The 19,597-nt window shown below is 39.2% G+C and overlaps 1 protein-coding gene across 1 annotated transcript in view; it reads left to right on the top strand.

The window, feature by feature from the left end:
- Window positions 1–17,827, top strand: part of LOC143033598 (facilitated trehalose transporter Tret1-like) — a 63,190-nt gene extending 45,363 nt beyond the window's left edge. The window contains exons 2-10 of the mRNA XM_076199086.1: window positions 1,400–1,551; window positions 3,071–3,170; window positions 3,912–4,040; window positions 4,235–4,444; window positions 7,949–8,145; window positions 8,564–8,714; window positions 9,930–10,070; window positions 10,554–10,657; window positions 17,238–17,827. Coding sequence (XP_076055201.1) covers window positions 1,400–1,551; window positions 3,071–3,170; window positions 3,912–4,040; window positions 4,235–4,444; window positions 7,949–8,145; window positions 8,564–8,714; window positions 9,930–10,070; window positions 10,554–10,657; window positions 17,238–17,450 — 1,397 coding nt within the window. The 3' untranslated portion in view covers window positions 17,451–17,827. The remainder of the gene's footprint in view (window positions 1–1,399; window positions 1,552–3,070; window positions 3,171–3,911; window positions 4,041–4,234; window positions 4,445–7,948; window positions 8,146–8,563; window positions 8,715–9,929; window positions 10,071–10,553; window positions 10,658–17,237) is intronic.
- The last annotated feature ends 1,770 nt before the right edge of the window (window positions 17,828–19,597 follow it).

The raw sequence follows: 19,597 nt of genomic DNA, 5'->3' as shown, positions 1-19,597 counted from the left end.
AGACACTTTTAATTTTCTGCTACTTCTATCGTGTTTTCTGTTTCCCTTCCGTTTTACTCTGCTATGAACCATTTCCTCACTTTCATATCCACTACTCTCCAATAGAATTTCTCTTTGTCTGACTCTGTTCTTTTCTCGTTTTTTCCTTAGCTTCTATTCTTTTTGTTTTCTCATCCTCTCTTTCCTCTTTTTCATTTCTCTTTTTATCCATGCCTGTTCATATTGCTCACTGTTTGGTAGTTTCCCTGTTTTTGCTAAGATCTTCTCTGCTGTCATTTGTGACCTGAATTTAACCTTAATTGGTCTGGTCTTATCTGTATTGTATTTCCCTATTCTATATATTTCTTCAATTTCTTTCACTGTTTCTTGTTCATCCTCGAACTACTTTTAATATCTTGTTTACCTTTTCCTTCTCCTCTTTTACTCTTGTAGTCCTATTTGGATTATTCTTCTCTTCCATCCCTAATATAATTATACATTTATTTTTGTCCGCTAGGTCTCTTACTATATTCTCCTTCTCTCTCATCACTTTATTAACTGTCTCCTTATTTTGTTCTTTCATCTGTTGTGTCACTATATCTCTAAATACAATTTAATTGTTCTCTTGGACTTTTCTCCAACCCTGTGCTTTTCTTGCTATGTACTCTTTATTATCTTTATTATTATTCTTTGATTCTTCATTCTCATCTTTTACTTCTTTTAACTGTCTTTTTAATTCTTCTATTTCTTTAGTTAGGTTTTGGTTCTTCTTCTTTAGTTCTTCCAATTTATCAACTCTTTGCGTAATCCGTGTAAGTTGGCTGAACCTAACCTCCCAGTGTTCGATCATTTTCTCTGGTTTTTCTCTAGATTTGGTAATCGGGGGAGGTTGGCATCCCCTCCCTCATTAAATCCATGAAAATTATTATCTCCACTTTCTATTGTGTTGTTCTTATCTATATTTCTGATCTTGGTGCCTTTACTAATATTTTCGACTTCACCTGCGTCGTCTGCAGCCCTCTCGTTGACATTTCTTCTGACGTCCGGGGGAGCCCGTTCGTCTCCTTCCTCATTTCCTTCCATTTTCTTCAGTAATCCCCCTCTTTCTCCTTTTTCTTCACCCACCAGCTTTTCCCTTCCCTACTAATACAACAAAAGTACTCCCTCGTCGTTGAGATCGACGAAACCTGAAGTTGTCCTAGAGTTCCAAACTTCGCTGTCACTTCGACCGACATGTGTGTGTGTGTGTGTGTGTGTGTGTGTGTGTGTGTGTGTGTGTGTGTGTGTGTGTGTGTGTGTGTGTGTGTGTGTGTGTGTGTGTGTGTGTGTGTGTGCGTGTGTGTGTGCTATTTTTCGTATCATATACTGGCATACCATTTGATGCACTCTTCTATAACGTCGACATTTTTATCTGATGCAGCTTCCATGGGGACCTTCTCCATGGGAACGGTCATCGGGTACGCCGCGCCGGCGTCCCCTCAGCTTGTGGACAATTCGACCCATGTCTCCAACCTTCACATCACTTTAGAGGAAAATACATGGTTCTCATCGACTATGAGCATTGGAGCATTGGTAAGTGTTCAATATTACGTTGCCTAGAGCCTGACAAGAATAAGGAAATATAATCCTGTGGATAAACAAAATATTAAAAAAGAATAAAAAATGTCGTACCTCCTTGTCCGCGGCTGATGCGACATGGAACCTGCATCCAACAGAAATATTTTTTGTATTGAAGTGATTCAACTTAAATAAATGGAAACGATTACCTGTGTAAAATCCGAGAAAAGAACGGAGATGCTGGAGCACTGTTCCCCTTCTATTGTATCTCCTATCTGACTTCTGTGTATCACAGATATTTTTATACAAATCAAAACAATTCGCGCGGCATTTGGCATCAAATGCCACATTTTCCTTTCATGGTTTCTTTTCAAGTTTCTACCAAATGCTTGCGTAAAGCTAAGTTGATTATGGATGTCAAACCTGTTACCCTGCCTCACCCACAGCCTTTTGAATGCACTTGATCCCATACATGCTCTCGGCCTAGGTCTTAGCATAGGTGTTTTCCGCAGTACCTCAAAGAATATTTGATGTACAGAAACCGGATCCCATCAATCATACAACGTTCTTTGGTATTTTTAAGTATTTTTTCACATTAAGACCTCACACGTCCTTGCTCCACATTCTTCGGTGAATTCACAAGGGATGGCCAAGAAAACTAGTCAGTGCCCTTTCCTTAACTATATTTGGCACAGTCTCAACAAGGCGTAGATCCTCTGGGGTCTACTATCACCTGTTAACTGAATCTCCTGGGTCCGGTCTCGGTTTATAAACCGACTAATTGCTGATCTCAGCTTCTAGATAGGGGAGTTAACAGTTACATCATTTCAGTTCACTTGTTACAAATGGGTGGTTTAAATATTCGAAATTATATTATAATTAGACATATTATGTGGTTACTTCTTGTGACTTAATTTGTGTTCATGTTTATTTGGGGATATGGAGTATATTGTGATGGTAGCTTGTCTGTGTGTGTATTGAAGTTTTCCTTGTGTAATGTTGCAATACGGGTTGGTTACATTCGCCCCTTCAGCTTTTCTAGGTTTTGACAGAGATCTACACTATACCCATCCATGTGGCACAAGGATGGTAGAGATGTTACCTGCACTAGAAATAACTATTAACGTCCCTACAGGCACAACAAATGTCTAGGTTCCATTACTCTCCCTGTTTAGTTTTGACTGTGATGTCCAAACACCAACTACCATCTGACATGATCCGACAATATTTTCTTTCTCGTTTGTCTTTCCATTGTCATGCCACCCACATCTACGCAGCAATTGTCCCCTCCTACACATTCCAGATACAGACACAGTACAGACACAGACACAGTCCAGACAGAGACACAATTCACAGACACACCCATGACAACGAAATACAATAGAATGGTGTCATCCAAAACGAAATCTAAAGAATGGGTGTGTCATTTCAGCGGCTGGGTTCATCCAGATATTTACAGGGTATCAGCTCACTCCTTGTCTTTGATCTTTATGATGAGGATAATAATAAGTTGAGAGTTGTTCCTGTGCTTCAGGCTGGAGGACCGTTGGGAGGCGTCTTGATGAAGAGTCTCGGGCGGAAGGGGACCATCATCGCCTCATGCATACCATACCTGTCTGGCTGGATCCTCATAGGTATGCAGATCCCGAACACACGTATTACTTACGACATACATACATACATATATATATATATATATATGTGTGTGTGTGTGTGTGTGTGTGTGTGTGTGTGTGTGTGTGTGTGTGTGTGTGTGTGTGTGTGTGTGTGTGTGTGTGTGTGTGTGTGTGTGTGTGTGTGTGTGTGTGTGTGTGTGTGTGTGTGTGTGTGTGTGTGTGTGTGTGTGTGTGTGTGTGTGTGTGTGTGTGTGTGTGTGTGTGTGTGCGTGTGTGTGTATGTGATTAATTTAAAACTATCCATTCACTCTTATCTTTTGCACCTTCACTCCTTTACTCAACAGACCTTCCTCTTGCATACGTTCCCCCTTTTACCACATTCATCAACATTATACTTGTTCTTCCCCTCTAGTTTATTCCATATGCTTCTGCTTTCCACACTCGTTTTGCTAGACTTTCTTCACTCATTATTTCTATATGCCCAAACCACCTCAGCATTCTTTGATTTTTTCTTTAAGTTCTCTACTCATCCTCGCTCTCCGCCTCACCTCCATGTTTTTCACTCTACCCATCTTCGTTATACTTACCATACTCCTTCAGCGCTTAATTTAAAATAAACACATATAGTATTATCAATTAATTAATTAATTTATTTATTTGTTTACTTATTTATTTATTTATTTGTTTATTTATTTATTCATTCATTCATTTATTTATATATTTATTCATTTATTTATTTATATTTATTGTCACTGACAGCGTTCGCACAGAACTTCGCAATGCTTCTATCAGGACGAATCCTGACTGGACTCAGTGTTGGCATCTCCTCAACCATGGTGACCACATTCGTCGCAGAATTCTCCTCAGCAAACTTCCGAGGAGCATTATGTAAGATCTTCACAAACATCTTTTTCTCTTTGCACTGAATTTATGCCAGATTGATACATCTTTCTTTCTCGTGCAAGACTGATGCTCACAAGCTTTTGGCCTATTTTGTTCTAACTTTTATGCCAAATTAAAATATCTCATGTTTGAAACAGGGCTCTGTGTTTTGATGCTGAATTGTTATGATATCTTCACAGGTTCTGTCCCTCAGCTCAATATAACTTTGGGGATATTATATGCATTCACTTTTGGTGCTGCCCTCAACCATTGGCCCTGGTTGGCAGGTGTTTGTATGCTGCCAACTGTGATGCACCTTATTGGTGCATTTTTCATCAAAGAGTCTCCTTATGTTCTTCTGGCAAAAGGTAAAAATGAAGAGGCCAGGGAATCTCTTCACTTCTACCGAGGTGAGAAAAAAAATGTTTATTGTTATATACAATAAACATATAATATTCTAAGTCTAATTCTAATCCTAATTCATTAGTATACATAAAATCTATTTTTGGTTTGGAGAATAAAGAACTGTAGATTTTTTTTTTTTTTTTCAACTAGAAGTGAATGGTAAAATAATTAAGTCTTCACTTTGGGTGATCTACGCAAATCATAAGTAAAACTGTACCACAATAAGGGTGCAATATATACATACACACACACACACACACACACTCACATATATATATATATATATATATATATATATATATATATATATATATATATATACATATATATTCAGTATGTGCACATATACATTTATGGATGTAATATATACATATATACAGTGTAGATAATATATATATATATATATATATATATATATATATATGTATATGTATATATATAATATAAATATATATATATAATATAAATATATATATATATATATATGTATACATATATATACACTGTATCTATATATACATATATATACACTGTATATATATATATATATATATATATATATACATGTATATATATTCATATATATTTGTATATATATATATATATGTATATAATATATATATATATACATATATATACACTGTATATATATATACATGTATATATATATATATATATATATATATATATATATATATATATATATATATATATATATTGTATTTTCTGTTTCCAGTAGCAGTTTTCAAGAGGATCAAAATAATTTAAATTTGCATAATTTTCAGTCGTGGGCGTTGCGATAAGTAAAGCGATAATATCGCTTTAACCGGAAAAAAATTATCGCTTATATCTATCGCTTTCAAATTTCCCGCGATAAATCCAGCGATAAAGTAGAAGACGAAAAACCGTTACGGCGGGAGGTTACAGGCTCATTGTTACGCGGCAAACAGATATGGTGTTTTAAGTGTAAAAAAGAGGTTTTTAAATGCATAAGTAGCAAAAATAGAGTATTTTTGGATTTATCGCAGGATTTATCGCTTATCGCTTTAAGGTATCTTGGAAATTTATCGCTTTATCGTTATAGGACTAATTTATCACTTTATCATTATCGCTTTATCGCAAAATTTATCGCTGCCCACCACTGATAATTTTCCAATTATTCAATGTTTAGTTTTTAATAAAACGTTGAGTAAATGGAAGATTATGCAAATTTAGATTATTCTTATCCGCTTGAAGGAAAGACTATCATTAGAAACATTGAGAATAGGAGAAAAAATTAAATAACTGCAAAAATGCTGTTGCTTTTAATTTTACAAATCTTACAGAAAATTTGCTTCCGTCTTTATATATATATATATATATATATATATATATATATATATGTATATATATATATGTATACATGTAAATACACACACACGCACACACACATACATGCATACATATATATATATATGTATATATATATATATATATATATATATATGTGTGTGTGTGTGTGTGTGTGTGTGTGTGTGTGTGTGTGTGTGTGTGTGTGTGTGTGTGCATATATTGTCACGTCCTTATCGTGAATAGAATTCTGTGGTTGTGCTGTGCCACGTCCTTGCGTGAATAGAATCCAGTGGTTGTGCTGTGTCACGCCCATATGTGATGAAAGTCTCCTGTTTTTATATTTTTAGGCACGACTTGCGTATATATGTGTTGTGTATTATCATTAATGTATGTTATAAATGTATGTTATAATTTATGATGTAAATACATTTCATAATATGTATGATATAAAGTAAACCATTGCGCAATACACGTCTGCTGGGTCGCATTTCTAATACGTTCTGTCACATGACGCTAAGCTCCGAGAAACGTTACACAATTTGGCGCGAAAGCATGTTCTTCTTTCCCATTGGTTGGAGGGGGCTAAACTACCTACTTTAGATACGTTTTTACATCCCGAAAACGCAATCATCCATTCCCGAGCTATATAATGCCAAGCAGAGAGCAACAACAGAGGGAGATCCAGAGAGAAAACCCGAGAGAGAGAATCACAGAGAAAACCAAGCAGAGAGAAAAGACAAGAAAAGAACCAGACGTCCAACCTAGTCGCGGGGTTCCTACGGTCCTCTCCAAGTGAATCGCATGTTTCATGTTTTTATTTTTGCATGTAAAGGGGGACCTAACTGCCTCACCATTGTAATCCCTGAGGATGAACCTCGTAAATTGTTCGAACGTCAGGATTAAAGTACCTGTTCCTGAGTCCGGTGAATTTTGCTTACAAAAAATATATATATATTATGAATGTGGTCAGGAGACAGGGATGACCTTTCATCCATGAGAAGCTAAGATGATAGGAAAACAAGGGTGGTGGATGGGAGTGGGTGTGTATCTTTTGACCTATCATACAAGGGGGTAAAAGACCTTGGTATATAGATTGATAGATCATTGTCCCTGGACTCCACTTTATATATATATATATATATATATATATATATATATATATATATATATATATATATATATATATATATATATATGTGTGTGTGTGTGTGTGTATTTACCTAGTTGTATTTACCTAGGATGTGTGTGTGTGTGTGTGTGTGTGTGTGTGTGTGTGTGTGTGTGTGTGTATCTATGTATATATATACATGCACATGTATGTATATGTATATATATATATATGAATATATACATATATATATATGTGTGTGTGTGTGTGTGTGTGTATGCATGTATATGTATATATAATGTTTATGAGTTCTGAACACAAGTGGGAGGGGGATACAGTGATACCTTGATATACGATCGCCCTAACATACGAAATATTTGAGATACGATGCAAATATTTTTTCATTTACTCCCTAACATACGACGAAAAAAAATTGAGATACGATGTGGTGATGCGCGATAATTTGAAACACCAGCGGTAGGTGGCAGACTGTTCGCTCAGCTCCCGACGATTCCTGACGCTTCAGTTCGTGTGTTGTCTTCTCGTTTACATCTTCGCTGTTTGTTCGTCGTTTTTTGTGCATTTTTGTGTATCATTATTTTGGTTTTTGTGTATAACCATGAGTCCCAAAGGTAAGGACAAGGATAGTGAAAAAAAATATCTCGATGGAGGTAAAATATAAAATAAATGTAAAACATGAGCGTAGTGTGCGGGTGAGTGACTTAGCCAAAAAACATGGACGCAGTGCATAACATTTATCATTGATGTCTATTATTTCATCATTGTATTTATCTATAAATTGTGCTTGCTTTGTGCAATTTAAGTTTGTTTTGGGGAAATTTTGTATCGCTGGAACGGATTTATTCTATTTCCATTAATTTAAATGGGAATAATTGTTTTGAGATACGTTTTTTTTTTTTTTTTTTTTTTTAACAACGGCGGTCATGGAAAGAATTAATTTCGTATCTCAAGGTATCGCTGTAATTTCAAATGTATATTTGTTTCATCCCATGACATTTCACGTTAATGGTTTACGTCAACTGACTGCATCGTATCTACAACCACACAGGAAAGAATTATAACGTCGAGAACGAGATGAAATACATAAATGATTTCCTCGACGCAACCAAACAGAAAAATCTACAGTTGAAGGACTTGAAGAAACCCTATATTCTCAAGCCCCTTCTCATCTCCCTTCCCCTCATGTTCTTCCAGCAGTTCTCAGGAATCAACGCAATCACTTTCAACGTGATTTTCATCTTTAAGGTACATGTCCTAACTCCTTCTTACTATTTTGATTAATATCTCTGTGAGATGTCCCTGGAAGTGATTGGGTTTTAGCATATCTCGACCTCTTCCCATACCACGCAGTGCTTTTGCTTTCATTCTGGATGTCGCTAGGCTATTCCATTTATCTTTGTGATCCTCCCATATTAGTGGAGGGTTTGCAAGCTGTCTTGATTAGCCCCTTCCATACAGGGTAAGGCAAGTTGATGAACCTACGCCAGGATGCACATAGCTGCATACGAAGCCGTCACCTTTGTCCTATGCGTTTTAGGGATTTTTGGAAGTGATGCTTGCCTTGGCTGGCTACATCCCTTATGAGATAGAGGCCCTTGGTGTATAGATAAAAAGATGTTTGTTTCTTTGTTCATCTAACTGTTTTGATTTATCTTTTTTTCAGGAAGCAGGTTCAACACTGCCAGACAGTCTAAGCTCAATCATCATTGGCATTATGCAGGTTGTGGGCACGGGAATATCCATCTTTATCGTTGACAAATCTGGACGGAGATTTCTGCTACTCCTCGCATCTGGATGTATGAGTTTATCACTAAGTATGCATTATGAGAAATGTGTCTTCAAAACGGGAGAGGGTTTTGGTAACCCTACAATAATAATAACGATAACAACAACAATAGTAACAACAAGTATAATAACAATAATAATAACCAATACCTCAAGTTCATCTGTGATCGGTAAAAGTGTCAGACGAGAAGGATGGATAACTTGCTAGCCCGAGCAATGTCACCAGTTGCACATGACTCGCCTTCCAAACGGATAGCATACCCTGGCTGGTGTTCAGGTGGCAGCTGCCAATCCACCAGTAGACAAGACTCCGCCCTCACTGAGTGAGGTACGAATGTCTGTAAGTTTAGGGGATGAAAGGCAACTGGCATTCGCAACGTCAGCAGAGTTACTGGAGATGAGGCCGTTATCTGTGGAATGTGCAATGCTGTCTGCAATTTGTTACCATTCCCTCTGACTGATAAAGGGGACTAGTCATCCATATCTGGAAGAGAAAAGGGGGATGGAAGGACCGTAACAGTAACCATGGTATTACATTGCTCAGTTCGCCTGAGCAATCTGGCTTTATGTCCAGTATATCAATAAGTGAAAGGTATGTACGAAAATATGACTGTTTGATGAAAACAAGTCAACCTCAGAATCAGTGCTCATATTCAATGAGCTATCAGTTGATTATGTGACAGTAATGTGTATCATACATGTATTAGGTTATGAATTTGATGACTTATAGATTTCTTATCATTGTATAACTATTGATATTAATGGCAATGTTAGTATTACTATTATTATTATTATTATTATTGTTATTATTATTATTATTATTATTATTATTATTATTATTATTATTATTATTATTATTATTATTATTATTATTATTATTATTATTATTATTATTATTATTATTATTATTATTATTATTATTATTATTATTATTATTATTATTATTATTATTACTGCTATTATTATTATTGTTGTTGTTGTTGTTATTATTATTATTACTATTATTATTATTATCATTAATGTCATTGTCATTATGATCATTATTATCGTTATTATTATTGTTATAATTATTATCATTATTATTATTATTACTGTTATTATTATTATTATTATTACTACTATTGTTATTATCATTAACATCATCATTATTTTCATTAACATTGGGGTTGATATTTTAAATTGTTGCAGGCATTATTAATAGTAATGTTTCATGAATAATGACATCATTGCAAATACTGTTACAGTGGGCCTTGGCATCTTCTTTTATCTGAAAAATAATAATAGTGAATTGGCGGCAACAATGAGCTGGTTGCCAATCTTCACCATCACCGTCTATGTTTTTGGTTTCTCCGTTGGTTTTGGAAGCATCCCTTGGATGATTCTGAGTAAGCACCAAGATGGGTATATTTTATTTTATATACCAAAAGGATTCTCCCTCTTTGCACGGGAGGTAGCTAGCTAAGAGGGATTTTACACGGTTCGACAGACACGTGTTTAAAGTGATGTGTGAACGTGTGAACGGGGTATTTGGGGTTTAAACAAAGTGTTCGACAACCAAATACCCCGTTCACACGTTCACACATCACTTTAAACACGTGTCTGTCGAACCGCGTTCGACGAACTGTTTGACCGTGTGAGCCCCCTCTAAGTCATGAATCCCTCTCCCAACCATCACTTCCTTGTTTCCCTTTTATTCTAGTTCTTCATGGGTGATGGTTGATGCCTCTGAATCGGTTAATGTCATGAACAAATATTATTCAATATATGAGATTAATCTCTGAAAAATGACATTCTGATATACAGGTCCTGAATTATGAAATTATCTTATTTTTCTTTATCAAACTTATGAAAGGTCACAATGTTTTCAGGTGAGCTAATTCCACCAAATGTAAAGGAATGGGCAGTGAGTATTGGAGCAATGATCAACTGGAGTTCATCATTTGTTGTCACCGCCACCTTCGATCCCCTAAAGGTAACATATTTTAGTACACATCATATGTCATTCTTTTAAATCATTGCTACAAGATAAGCATTACTTCATAAACGTTTCTTGTATCTATAGTGTATCATGTGAGGTAGTAATCAAAAGTATTTACCATAATTTGCGACATTCAAGTCGACCTGGTGTACAAGTTGATCTCAAGAATTTTAGCTCAAAATTCTGAGTTAGGCATATACCTACCCTATAGGTCGACCCCTAAACATGTGCAGTTCCAAATCAATATATATCCTTGATTTCCAAGTATGTTATTTAGATTTGAACTCATGTATTGTTTGGGCTTGTGCTATATCGCCTTCTAAGCTATACCCCTTATTCATGTATCTATATGGAAAACTGTATTTTTTCAAATCTCTTAGAGATATGATATTTTTTAATTTAGTCCCACTATCTCTTAAAGCCCTCTCATCTTTAATCAAGAGATATCTTCTGTCACTGCAACCTATTTCCTTTAGTGACCTGAATACTGTAATCATATCACCTCTTTCCCTTCGTTCTCTCAAAGTTGGAAGACCCAGTGCTTTTCTTCACATGGTTTATCTGCCAGGCTGGAGACCAGTTTGGTTGCTGCCCTTTGTATTCTTTCGATCTTCCTTATATCCTTCACTCTGTGTGAGGACCATAATACTGACGCATATTCCAGTATTGGACGGATTAGGGTTTCGATGAGTTTTTTCACGTCTTCATCGGATACAGTGAAACGCCACTTTGATCTTCTGCAGTAGTCCGTATGTCTCTTCCATAATCTTGCTCACATGTCTGTCAGGTGACATGTTGTCTTATATCAACACCCCCAAATCTTTCTCCTCTTTTGCTTTTGTTATGTGTTCACTTCCCAATGAGTAGTTTAAGGATGGTCTTTTGCCACTACTGCCCATTTCCAGTATGTGAGGCAGTTGCATTCGACGGCTAGGCATACTCCTCAGCATCGACGTCGGCACCTCCGAAAGGTCCCCAGGGACCGAACACCTGGAGGTCATCGGCTTCCCCGAGGTCATGATCCGGTCGCATCGGGTTAGACAAAAAGGGTCCTTGAGGTCCGAGCTGTCGTGAAGGGTCGGACAAAACAAGTCTCCTGGAACACCAGCAGCCTCCAGCTTTGCTGAGCGTCTCCCAAGGGACAGTTAATGCGAGGGTCATGACCTGATCCCGGTGAATATAAGGGTTACCGGGAGTTCACCAAAGCAGCTCTGTTATCACTATCACAGGGCATGCACCGGGAGAGAAAATTCTCCTCACCTACATTGTCCAAATGGAAGAACCTTCAAAAACAAAGAACATCTTCTCCTGCAGCAAAGACGCATATACTTCTCCCCGAGACCTTTACCGTCGAAAACGTCTCCGTGGCGCCCTCCTCTCAGGGAATCCTGAACCCTGGGGCCTTCCGGAAGACATGTATGAAGACCCCACGTTACCTGAGGAAAACTGTATCCCGCCCGCCGGACCCATCGCCGACACGTCCCCCCACCTCCCCCACATGCCAACGCTACCCCTCTTGCTCATGAAGAAGAGGAAGGGGGTCGCGCTCCAGCTTGCGTATCTTACGCTGTAACTTCCCACCGCTACTCGCCCGGAGAGAAATGACAAGTAGTTTCCAATAGGCGTATACGACCCAGGAAACCCCGACTAGTATCGGGTCCCTCAAGATTCCCGGTCATCATAAAACCCGCTGACGACCCTGCCCGCCTCACAAATACGGACTCTTGGTGGCAGGCCCAATTGATCAATAATGCAGTTGGGCCAGTCGAAGGCATTTGCCAAACCCCAAAAGGAGAATGGCTGGTCAGTTGCATCTCTGAGCAAAAACAGGCGAAGCTGCTCCGCACATCCCCACTTGCAACAGAAAGACAACCACTTCTACGGATAGAAACAAGAATCCCAAAGCTTATAGTCGTCGGAGTAATCAAAGGAGTACCTCTCGACGAGAACGTCGATTAACTTAAGCCAACATGGAAGCTCAGGCCCTCCCAGTCTACTTCACAAAACGACCCACGTCTAGGGACGGGTCTTTGACTGGATCAGTACGTGTGGTCTTCCTCATGGTCTTCCCTCCACGGTCAAACTAGGCGAGGCACTCCATCAGGTGGTCACCTACATTCCACCTGTGCGGAAATGTACCAGAAGTCAACTTCTGGGGCACTCTAAAGGTGATTGTAAATGGAAAGCCCCCAGATGCGCTCCGTGTGGAAAAAGCCATCCCACGCAGGATTGCAAGGAAAAATATCTTTTCTTTAAACTACTGTGGAAACCACCTCGCCGCGTACCTAAACTGCCCTGAGTTCGCCATCAGGAAGATTGTGCAAGAAGTCAAGAACCAGAAATACGTTACTTTCTCCGAATCCTTAGCCGTCGCCAGGGAACGCTGGGATACCCACCTTAAGGAAGAACGGACCCGGGACAGGAACTTTGAAGCAATGCCGAAGCGCCCTAAAACTCAAGCGAAGACCGGGAACTCAGGCACAACGGCATCCGCCACTACATTCCCTGAAAACACGCCCCCTTGCATCACTTCAAATCCACCCAACTACACCTACCCCCGCTGAAAAGGCACCCCCCCCCCACGTCGCCTCTCCCCTACCAAACGAAGATGTCAAAAGGAAAGAGAAAAGGCAGAAAAAGAAGAAAAACCGTAAAAGGGCCGCTATCCCCTCTTGCAACCAGATTGTCTCCACACCTACATCCCCTGAGAAGAAGGAGGAACCAAGTAAGACGGATGCTCCAAAAGCAGCCCCTTCCGACCCTTCATCATCTCATATGGAAACTCCTCTGAATAGCTCCACTGGCACATTCAGGAAACCGTAAGAATATGACAGCAAGACCTGGCCCGATCCAACCCCCAAGCGGCTCGCCTCTTAGACGGGATCTTCTTGATCCTTCAATCCATCGCCGACATTGCAGACCGTGGCAGAGCTTGGGATGATGCAATGGAATTGCCGGGCGATAAACACCGGCTGGGACCTATTGGTGCAACACCTCGCAAGGAACTCCTACGAGGCCATTTCCCTCCAATCTCTCCGCAAGCAACCCTGCCACTTCCCAACCCTGCCTGGCTGTCACTACCCACCTTTATACAAGACGGATGAAGCAGGCGAGGCGCGGGTCGCCAAGTATATAGCGCTAGGATTGGCTGCCTAACCAGGGCAACTGTCTAGTGCAGTGGTTCTCAAAGTGGGTTCCACGGAACCCCAGGGTTCCGTGAAGACCTTTCAAGGGTTCCGTGACACACTCTGGGACAGCAACTACGCCCACACCTCCCTGCCATTACCTCCCAACTAGACGCTGCCGACATGGTCCTCCTAAATGACAGAAGCCATCGATCTCTCTTTCGTCTCCTCAAACCTGGCAGGGGCAACGGACTGGCTTACCCTCGACGATCCCATGTCCTCAGACCACCTCCCCATATCCATCACCATTCACCTCTTCCCTGCACTCCATCTCCCCCTAGCGTAGGAATAATTAAACCTAGCCAGAGCAGACTGGAAAGCGTTCTAAGCCTTCCTGGTAAAATTTCAGTGGCATCATGACCCCAACTCCACAGTAGAGTACCTAAATGCTAGATTCAATGAAACCATGTTAGCAGCTGCGAGCCATGCCATCCCCCAAGAAGAACCGGGAATGGGAGGCGGGATCACCCATGATGGACGGATAATTGTCAGCACGCCGTCCGAAACAAGAGGAAGGCTTATCACCGCTACCTGAGAGAGGGAACAGAGGAAACTTTCACCAACATAAAGAGGACTAAAGCGGCATGCAAGCAGACCATCGCCAGGGCCAAACTGAACTTCTGGAAAAACAGCGGGGACGACAACCTCGACCTCACTGCAGCCTGGAAGAAGTTCAAGATTATGAAGGTGCGCTACAACCCTCCAAGCAGAGACCTTACTGCCACCGACGGAGGATTACTACGGACGTCGTAACAGATAGGTGAGGGTTTCCTCCGCCATTTCCCTGGCGCAAGCTCGTCAGACAACCTCCCCAAGGTTCAACGACGTGCTCGCCAAGAAAAAGAAGCCCGCCTGGACCTCTCCACCCCGCCAGGATCGGACGCAGACCTCACCCTCCAGGAGCTACGATGGGTGTTGAGGGCAACTAAGGCTACCAAGAAGTTCCCAGGTGCTGACAGGGTCACATACCCACTTCTGCAGCACCTTCCTATCCCCATGCAAGAGGCCCTTCTCTCCCTCTTTAACAAATGCTGGAAGGGTGGAACCGTCCCTGAAACTTGGAAACACGCCATTGTAGTGCTTATCCCTCAGGCTGGAAAACACAGGGGGAAGGTTGTCAACCATAGACCAGTAGCCCTGACCTCCCATATTGGCTAGATATACGAGAGAATGGTGCTAGATCGCCTAAAGGATTTCGTCGACTCCAGAGAGGCACTTCCAAAACTCCAGGCTGGGTTCAGGAAAGGGAGAAGTGTCACGGACCACGTCGTGCGGCTATCCGAACATTTCCGCAGGGCCCAGAGTCAAAAAGGGTACTGCATACGTGCTTCCTCGACGTCGCCAAGGCCATTAACTCCGTCTGGTACGCCAAGCTACTGAGTAAGGTGAAATCCTTCGGGATCTCCCCAGCCATATATAAGTTTGCCTGCTCTTTTCTTTCTGGCCATTCCATCTCATTTCCCATTCTTGGCCCCATGCAAAAATAGTGTCTAGATCTTTTTACAATAGTCTGCCGTCCTGCTCGTTTTTCACTCCTCTCATAATTTTTTAATCATCTACAAACATGTTGGCATAGCTTCTTCCTTCCACCACCGTGTCATTGACATAAATAAAAAAACATTATTGGTGCAAGCACTGAACTTTGTGGTACTCCGCTCGTTACGTATCTCCATCTTGACATCTTACCCTTTACTACTATCTTCATGTCTCTTTCCTTCAAAAAATGTTTCATCCATTCTAGTACTTTTCTTCTCGCTCCTCCAATATGCTCCAATTTCCACATAAGTTGACTGTGAGGTACTTTGTCAAATACCTTCTGTAGGTCGCGGTACACATAGCCTACCCATCCATCTTCCTCTTGCACCACATCAGTCACTCTCGAATAAAATCTTAAAAGATTCGACACACATGACCTTCCAGATTTGAAGCCAAACTGACTGTCCGTCAGAATGTTCATCTTTTCAAGACATTTGGTCCACCAGCACAATTTCACTATTGTGCTAGTCAGTGATACTGGCCTATGATTTAGTGGTGTTTCCTTATTTCCACCTTTGTGAATTGGCACCACATTTGCCTAGCCGGCACGATGCCTTTTTTCAATGAACATGTAATAAGACTGTGAATCTTGTCCGCCAGTTGTTCACTACATCTTTTAAGTATTCAGTCTGAGATCCCGTCAAGTCCTAAATTTTTTGTCACATCCAATGATCCCAAGGGATTGACCACGTCTCTCACTTTCACATATACAGTATATCTTCTAAACCTGATTTTCTGCTTCCCTCTATTTCCTCCTAAAAAGCTGTCTTTTTGTGAAGACCGCTTGGAATCTTTCGTTCATTACTTCTGCCTGAGCTGAGGCTTCTTCAAAGATCTCACCACCCACAATTAAATTAGTGATTACTTCTCTGTCTCTTAACTTGTCATTTATAAACCTGTAAAACAGTTTCGGTTCATCTTTGCATTTATCTACTACAACTCTTTCAAAATTGCTCTCTTACTCTCCTGCGAATTTTTGTATCGTCATTCCTAGCTTATTTGTAAGCTTCTTTTGTTTTGTTGTTTCTTCTCTTCCTCCATATCCTCCAAGCCACGTCCCTTGCATTTTTTCAATCTCACATATTTTTTTGTTAAACTAGTCCTGTTTTTGTTTCTTCCTCCACTCCCACATGATGAAGGTTTGTATTTTAGACCCACCATATAAGTCAACAACTAGTTTTGGAAAGATTTTTCTAGGTTTGAACATCGATTTGTACGCCACAGTTTACAGTAATAATGGTATTGATTATTGCTTTAAGTATTATTGACTGGGAATATGGAGCCCATCTGTGGATGGCAATGTTTTTTAGTCACTGTTGTCTGTAATATATCAGTATGGGACAGTTTATGGGTTGATGGTGTATAGTAGTAGGAGGTGGGGAGTAGTCACTGTTTGTCAGCTCTCCTTATGTGAAACTGTAGAGGAAATACAGTTGAAGTTGATATAGAGATATATTCAACCCAACCCAAAGAGAAATGTTAGTCCTTCAGGGCTGCACCCTCAGATGGAGGTGAAGGTGTTGACAGGTTATGAAGATGGGTGGCGTGGAAAGTATTTTCCCTGGTGGCATCTTATATAATCATCAGTTGCAGGTACCTATCATTGGTCCTTCACAAGGAAATTAGAAATTAAAAATAGAATTATAAGTATGCTATAGATGAATACTGTATTTCACTTTTCCATTTCTTAGTTGTTGTTTTTTTCACTTTCCAAACAGATTTTATGAAGCTTGTTGTGTATATTTTCCTTAATCCAGTACACAAGAAACACGATTACTGTCAAAAAAGGATTTCTTAGAATTTTTTATTTTCACTGCATCAAGCATATCAATTAATCTCTCTTTTCCTTGCAGATTGCTTTGGGAGAATTTAGTGCATATTTCTTCTACTGTGGTATGAATGCCCTTGCGTTTGTCTTCTGCTTTCTGTGTGTACCTGAAACTAAGGGCAAAACTTTGGAGGAGATTGGAGCTCAGTTTAGAAAGAACGAAACAAAACATTCAACAAATCTTGATGAGATCTGTACAGTAAAAAACACCAAATCCTTCACTACTGATGGAGTGTGATGAAAAATAAGGTCGTCTGATGGCAGCTAGAATGATATAGATTGTCATCTGATACAGAACGGCTAAATAAAGTTATGATCTCTGCAACAAACAAGATGTCACAGAGATATAAGAAAAAAAAAAGCCTGGTGGCAGCCAGACTAAAAAAAAATGCCACTTTGTACTGAAAATGGGGTAACTGCCGCTGTGTTGTCATAGTGTATTGCTCCTGAATTTGGGGTTAGGCCTCATTAATATGTATGTAATTCAGAGTGGGGTGGGGATGCAGGAGGGATGCTTTAGATTAATAAGAACTGCTGCTTCCTCATTGATATAGTGGGACCTGAAGTCATATATATTGTAATTGTCCTAATATATTTATTTCTATTGTAAATGTACACTGCCGTATGCATCATGAAATGAAGGAGATACTCACGACACAGATGGAAAATCCGAGAATGCAACTACAGTATATACACTTGAAGGGATTCGGGTGTAACTCGCAACTGACGACCTGATTTGTCTTCTTTGCTTGTCCCATGGAAAATGAGGCTGGAATAGCTACCCTTTGAATGCATTGGGAATTATAAAAAGTAATTGAACCACCCGACTTGCCTTTCCCGTGCACATTTGCCTATCAGCAAGCCTTTCAAGCCCTTGCCAGTGGCACCTGTCACTAGGCAAACTCCACCAATAAAAAGGCAGAGGTCAGTCACCTCCTGCGCAAATAGTAAAAACTGAAAAGAATACGCATAAGCTGGGTGAGGATGTGATCTCTTGAAATATGTGAGGGTTATATTCCTAAACAAGTCACACATCAGAAAATTACACATCTGCAAAAGACAAAAACACCAATACTTCGAACATATACTTACAAGATAATAATAATAGTAATAATAATAATAATAATGATAATAATAATAATAATAATAATAATAATAATAATAATAATAATAATAATAATAATAATAATAATAATAATAATAATAATAATAATAATAATAATAATAATAATAATAATAATAATAATAATAATAATAATAATAATAATAATAATAATAATAATAATGATAATAATAATAATAATAATAATAATAATAATAATAGTAATAATAATAATAATAATGATAATAATAATAATAATAATAATAATAATAATAATAATAATAATAATAATAATAATAATAATAATAATAATAATAATAATAATAATAATAATAATAATAATAATAATAATAATAACAAATGAAATAGATCAATAAATATCCAGATTGTGTCACCAGAGAATCCAAAAGAAACCTTCAGGAGGTCTCTTAGTCAACCAGTACTATTACATTTATAGACAGCTGTGGTCTAAAGAGGGGAGTATAAGCCGGTACAAAGGTCTTTCATTAAAGAAACAAAGGGACTGGAGATTCTGTCTTATTGTCTTAAAAAAAAGGTAAAGCTTTATTTTTTTCCTATTTTTACATCCTTGACAAGATTACATCAATATGTATCATCCTACAACTTATCTTGCCAGAGTCAGGGATGGGCAGTTGCTCGATCAAGTGGTTTGGTGAGTCATTAATGGAATGTCTTCTCATACCTACTTACTTCGTAGAGTTTCGTCCATTTAAGTGCGCAGCTGACGTGGACGTCCGATGTCTCCAGGCACATCCACATCTCATAGGTTATGCCTTAGTGATTGGAGTGTATTGGTCGTGTTGCCGATATATTCTGATGTAAGAGGGTGGTCAGGCACTGTTTGTAGCCACTTGTCCAGTTGCTTTTTAAAACTAAATTGTGTGATGCCAGTCAGGGTTTTTATCTTAGTGGGGCAGAATTGAAGAGCTGTGTCGCTGTGTCAATGAAACTGTGGTAGACTATGGTCTTCACTCTCTGGAACAGGCCTCCAGGTCTCCTGACGTCGCATAGTCGGTCCCGTCGCGGGTGGTTGTTGACTTGTAGGCCAATATTTGGCACCATCTTTTCTAATGATTTCCACACATACATGATGGTGTACTATTCACGTCGTCTCTGGAGAGAGTAGAGCCTAAGTTTTTCATTCTCTCCCATTGGTTGAGTCCCTGCATGGCTACTACTTTGCTTGTGAATGTCCTCTGCAGTGCCTCCTGTTTGCCTATTTCCCTTTATTTATGTAAGGACTAGAGTTGGCAGTAATATTT

Source organism: Oratosquilla oratoria, chromosome 16 (assembly GCF_046742065.1).
Source record: "Oratosquilla oratoria isolate Oo_2021 chromosome 16, ASM4674206v1, whole genome shotgun sequence".
Lineage (NCBI taxonomy): Eukaryota > Metazoa > Arthropoda > Malacostraca > Stomatopoda > Squillidae > Oratosquilla > Oratosquilla oratoria.
The sequence above is the reverse complement of the archived record's forward strand: the minus strand, read 5'-3'. Positions and strand labels throughout refer to the sequence as shown.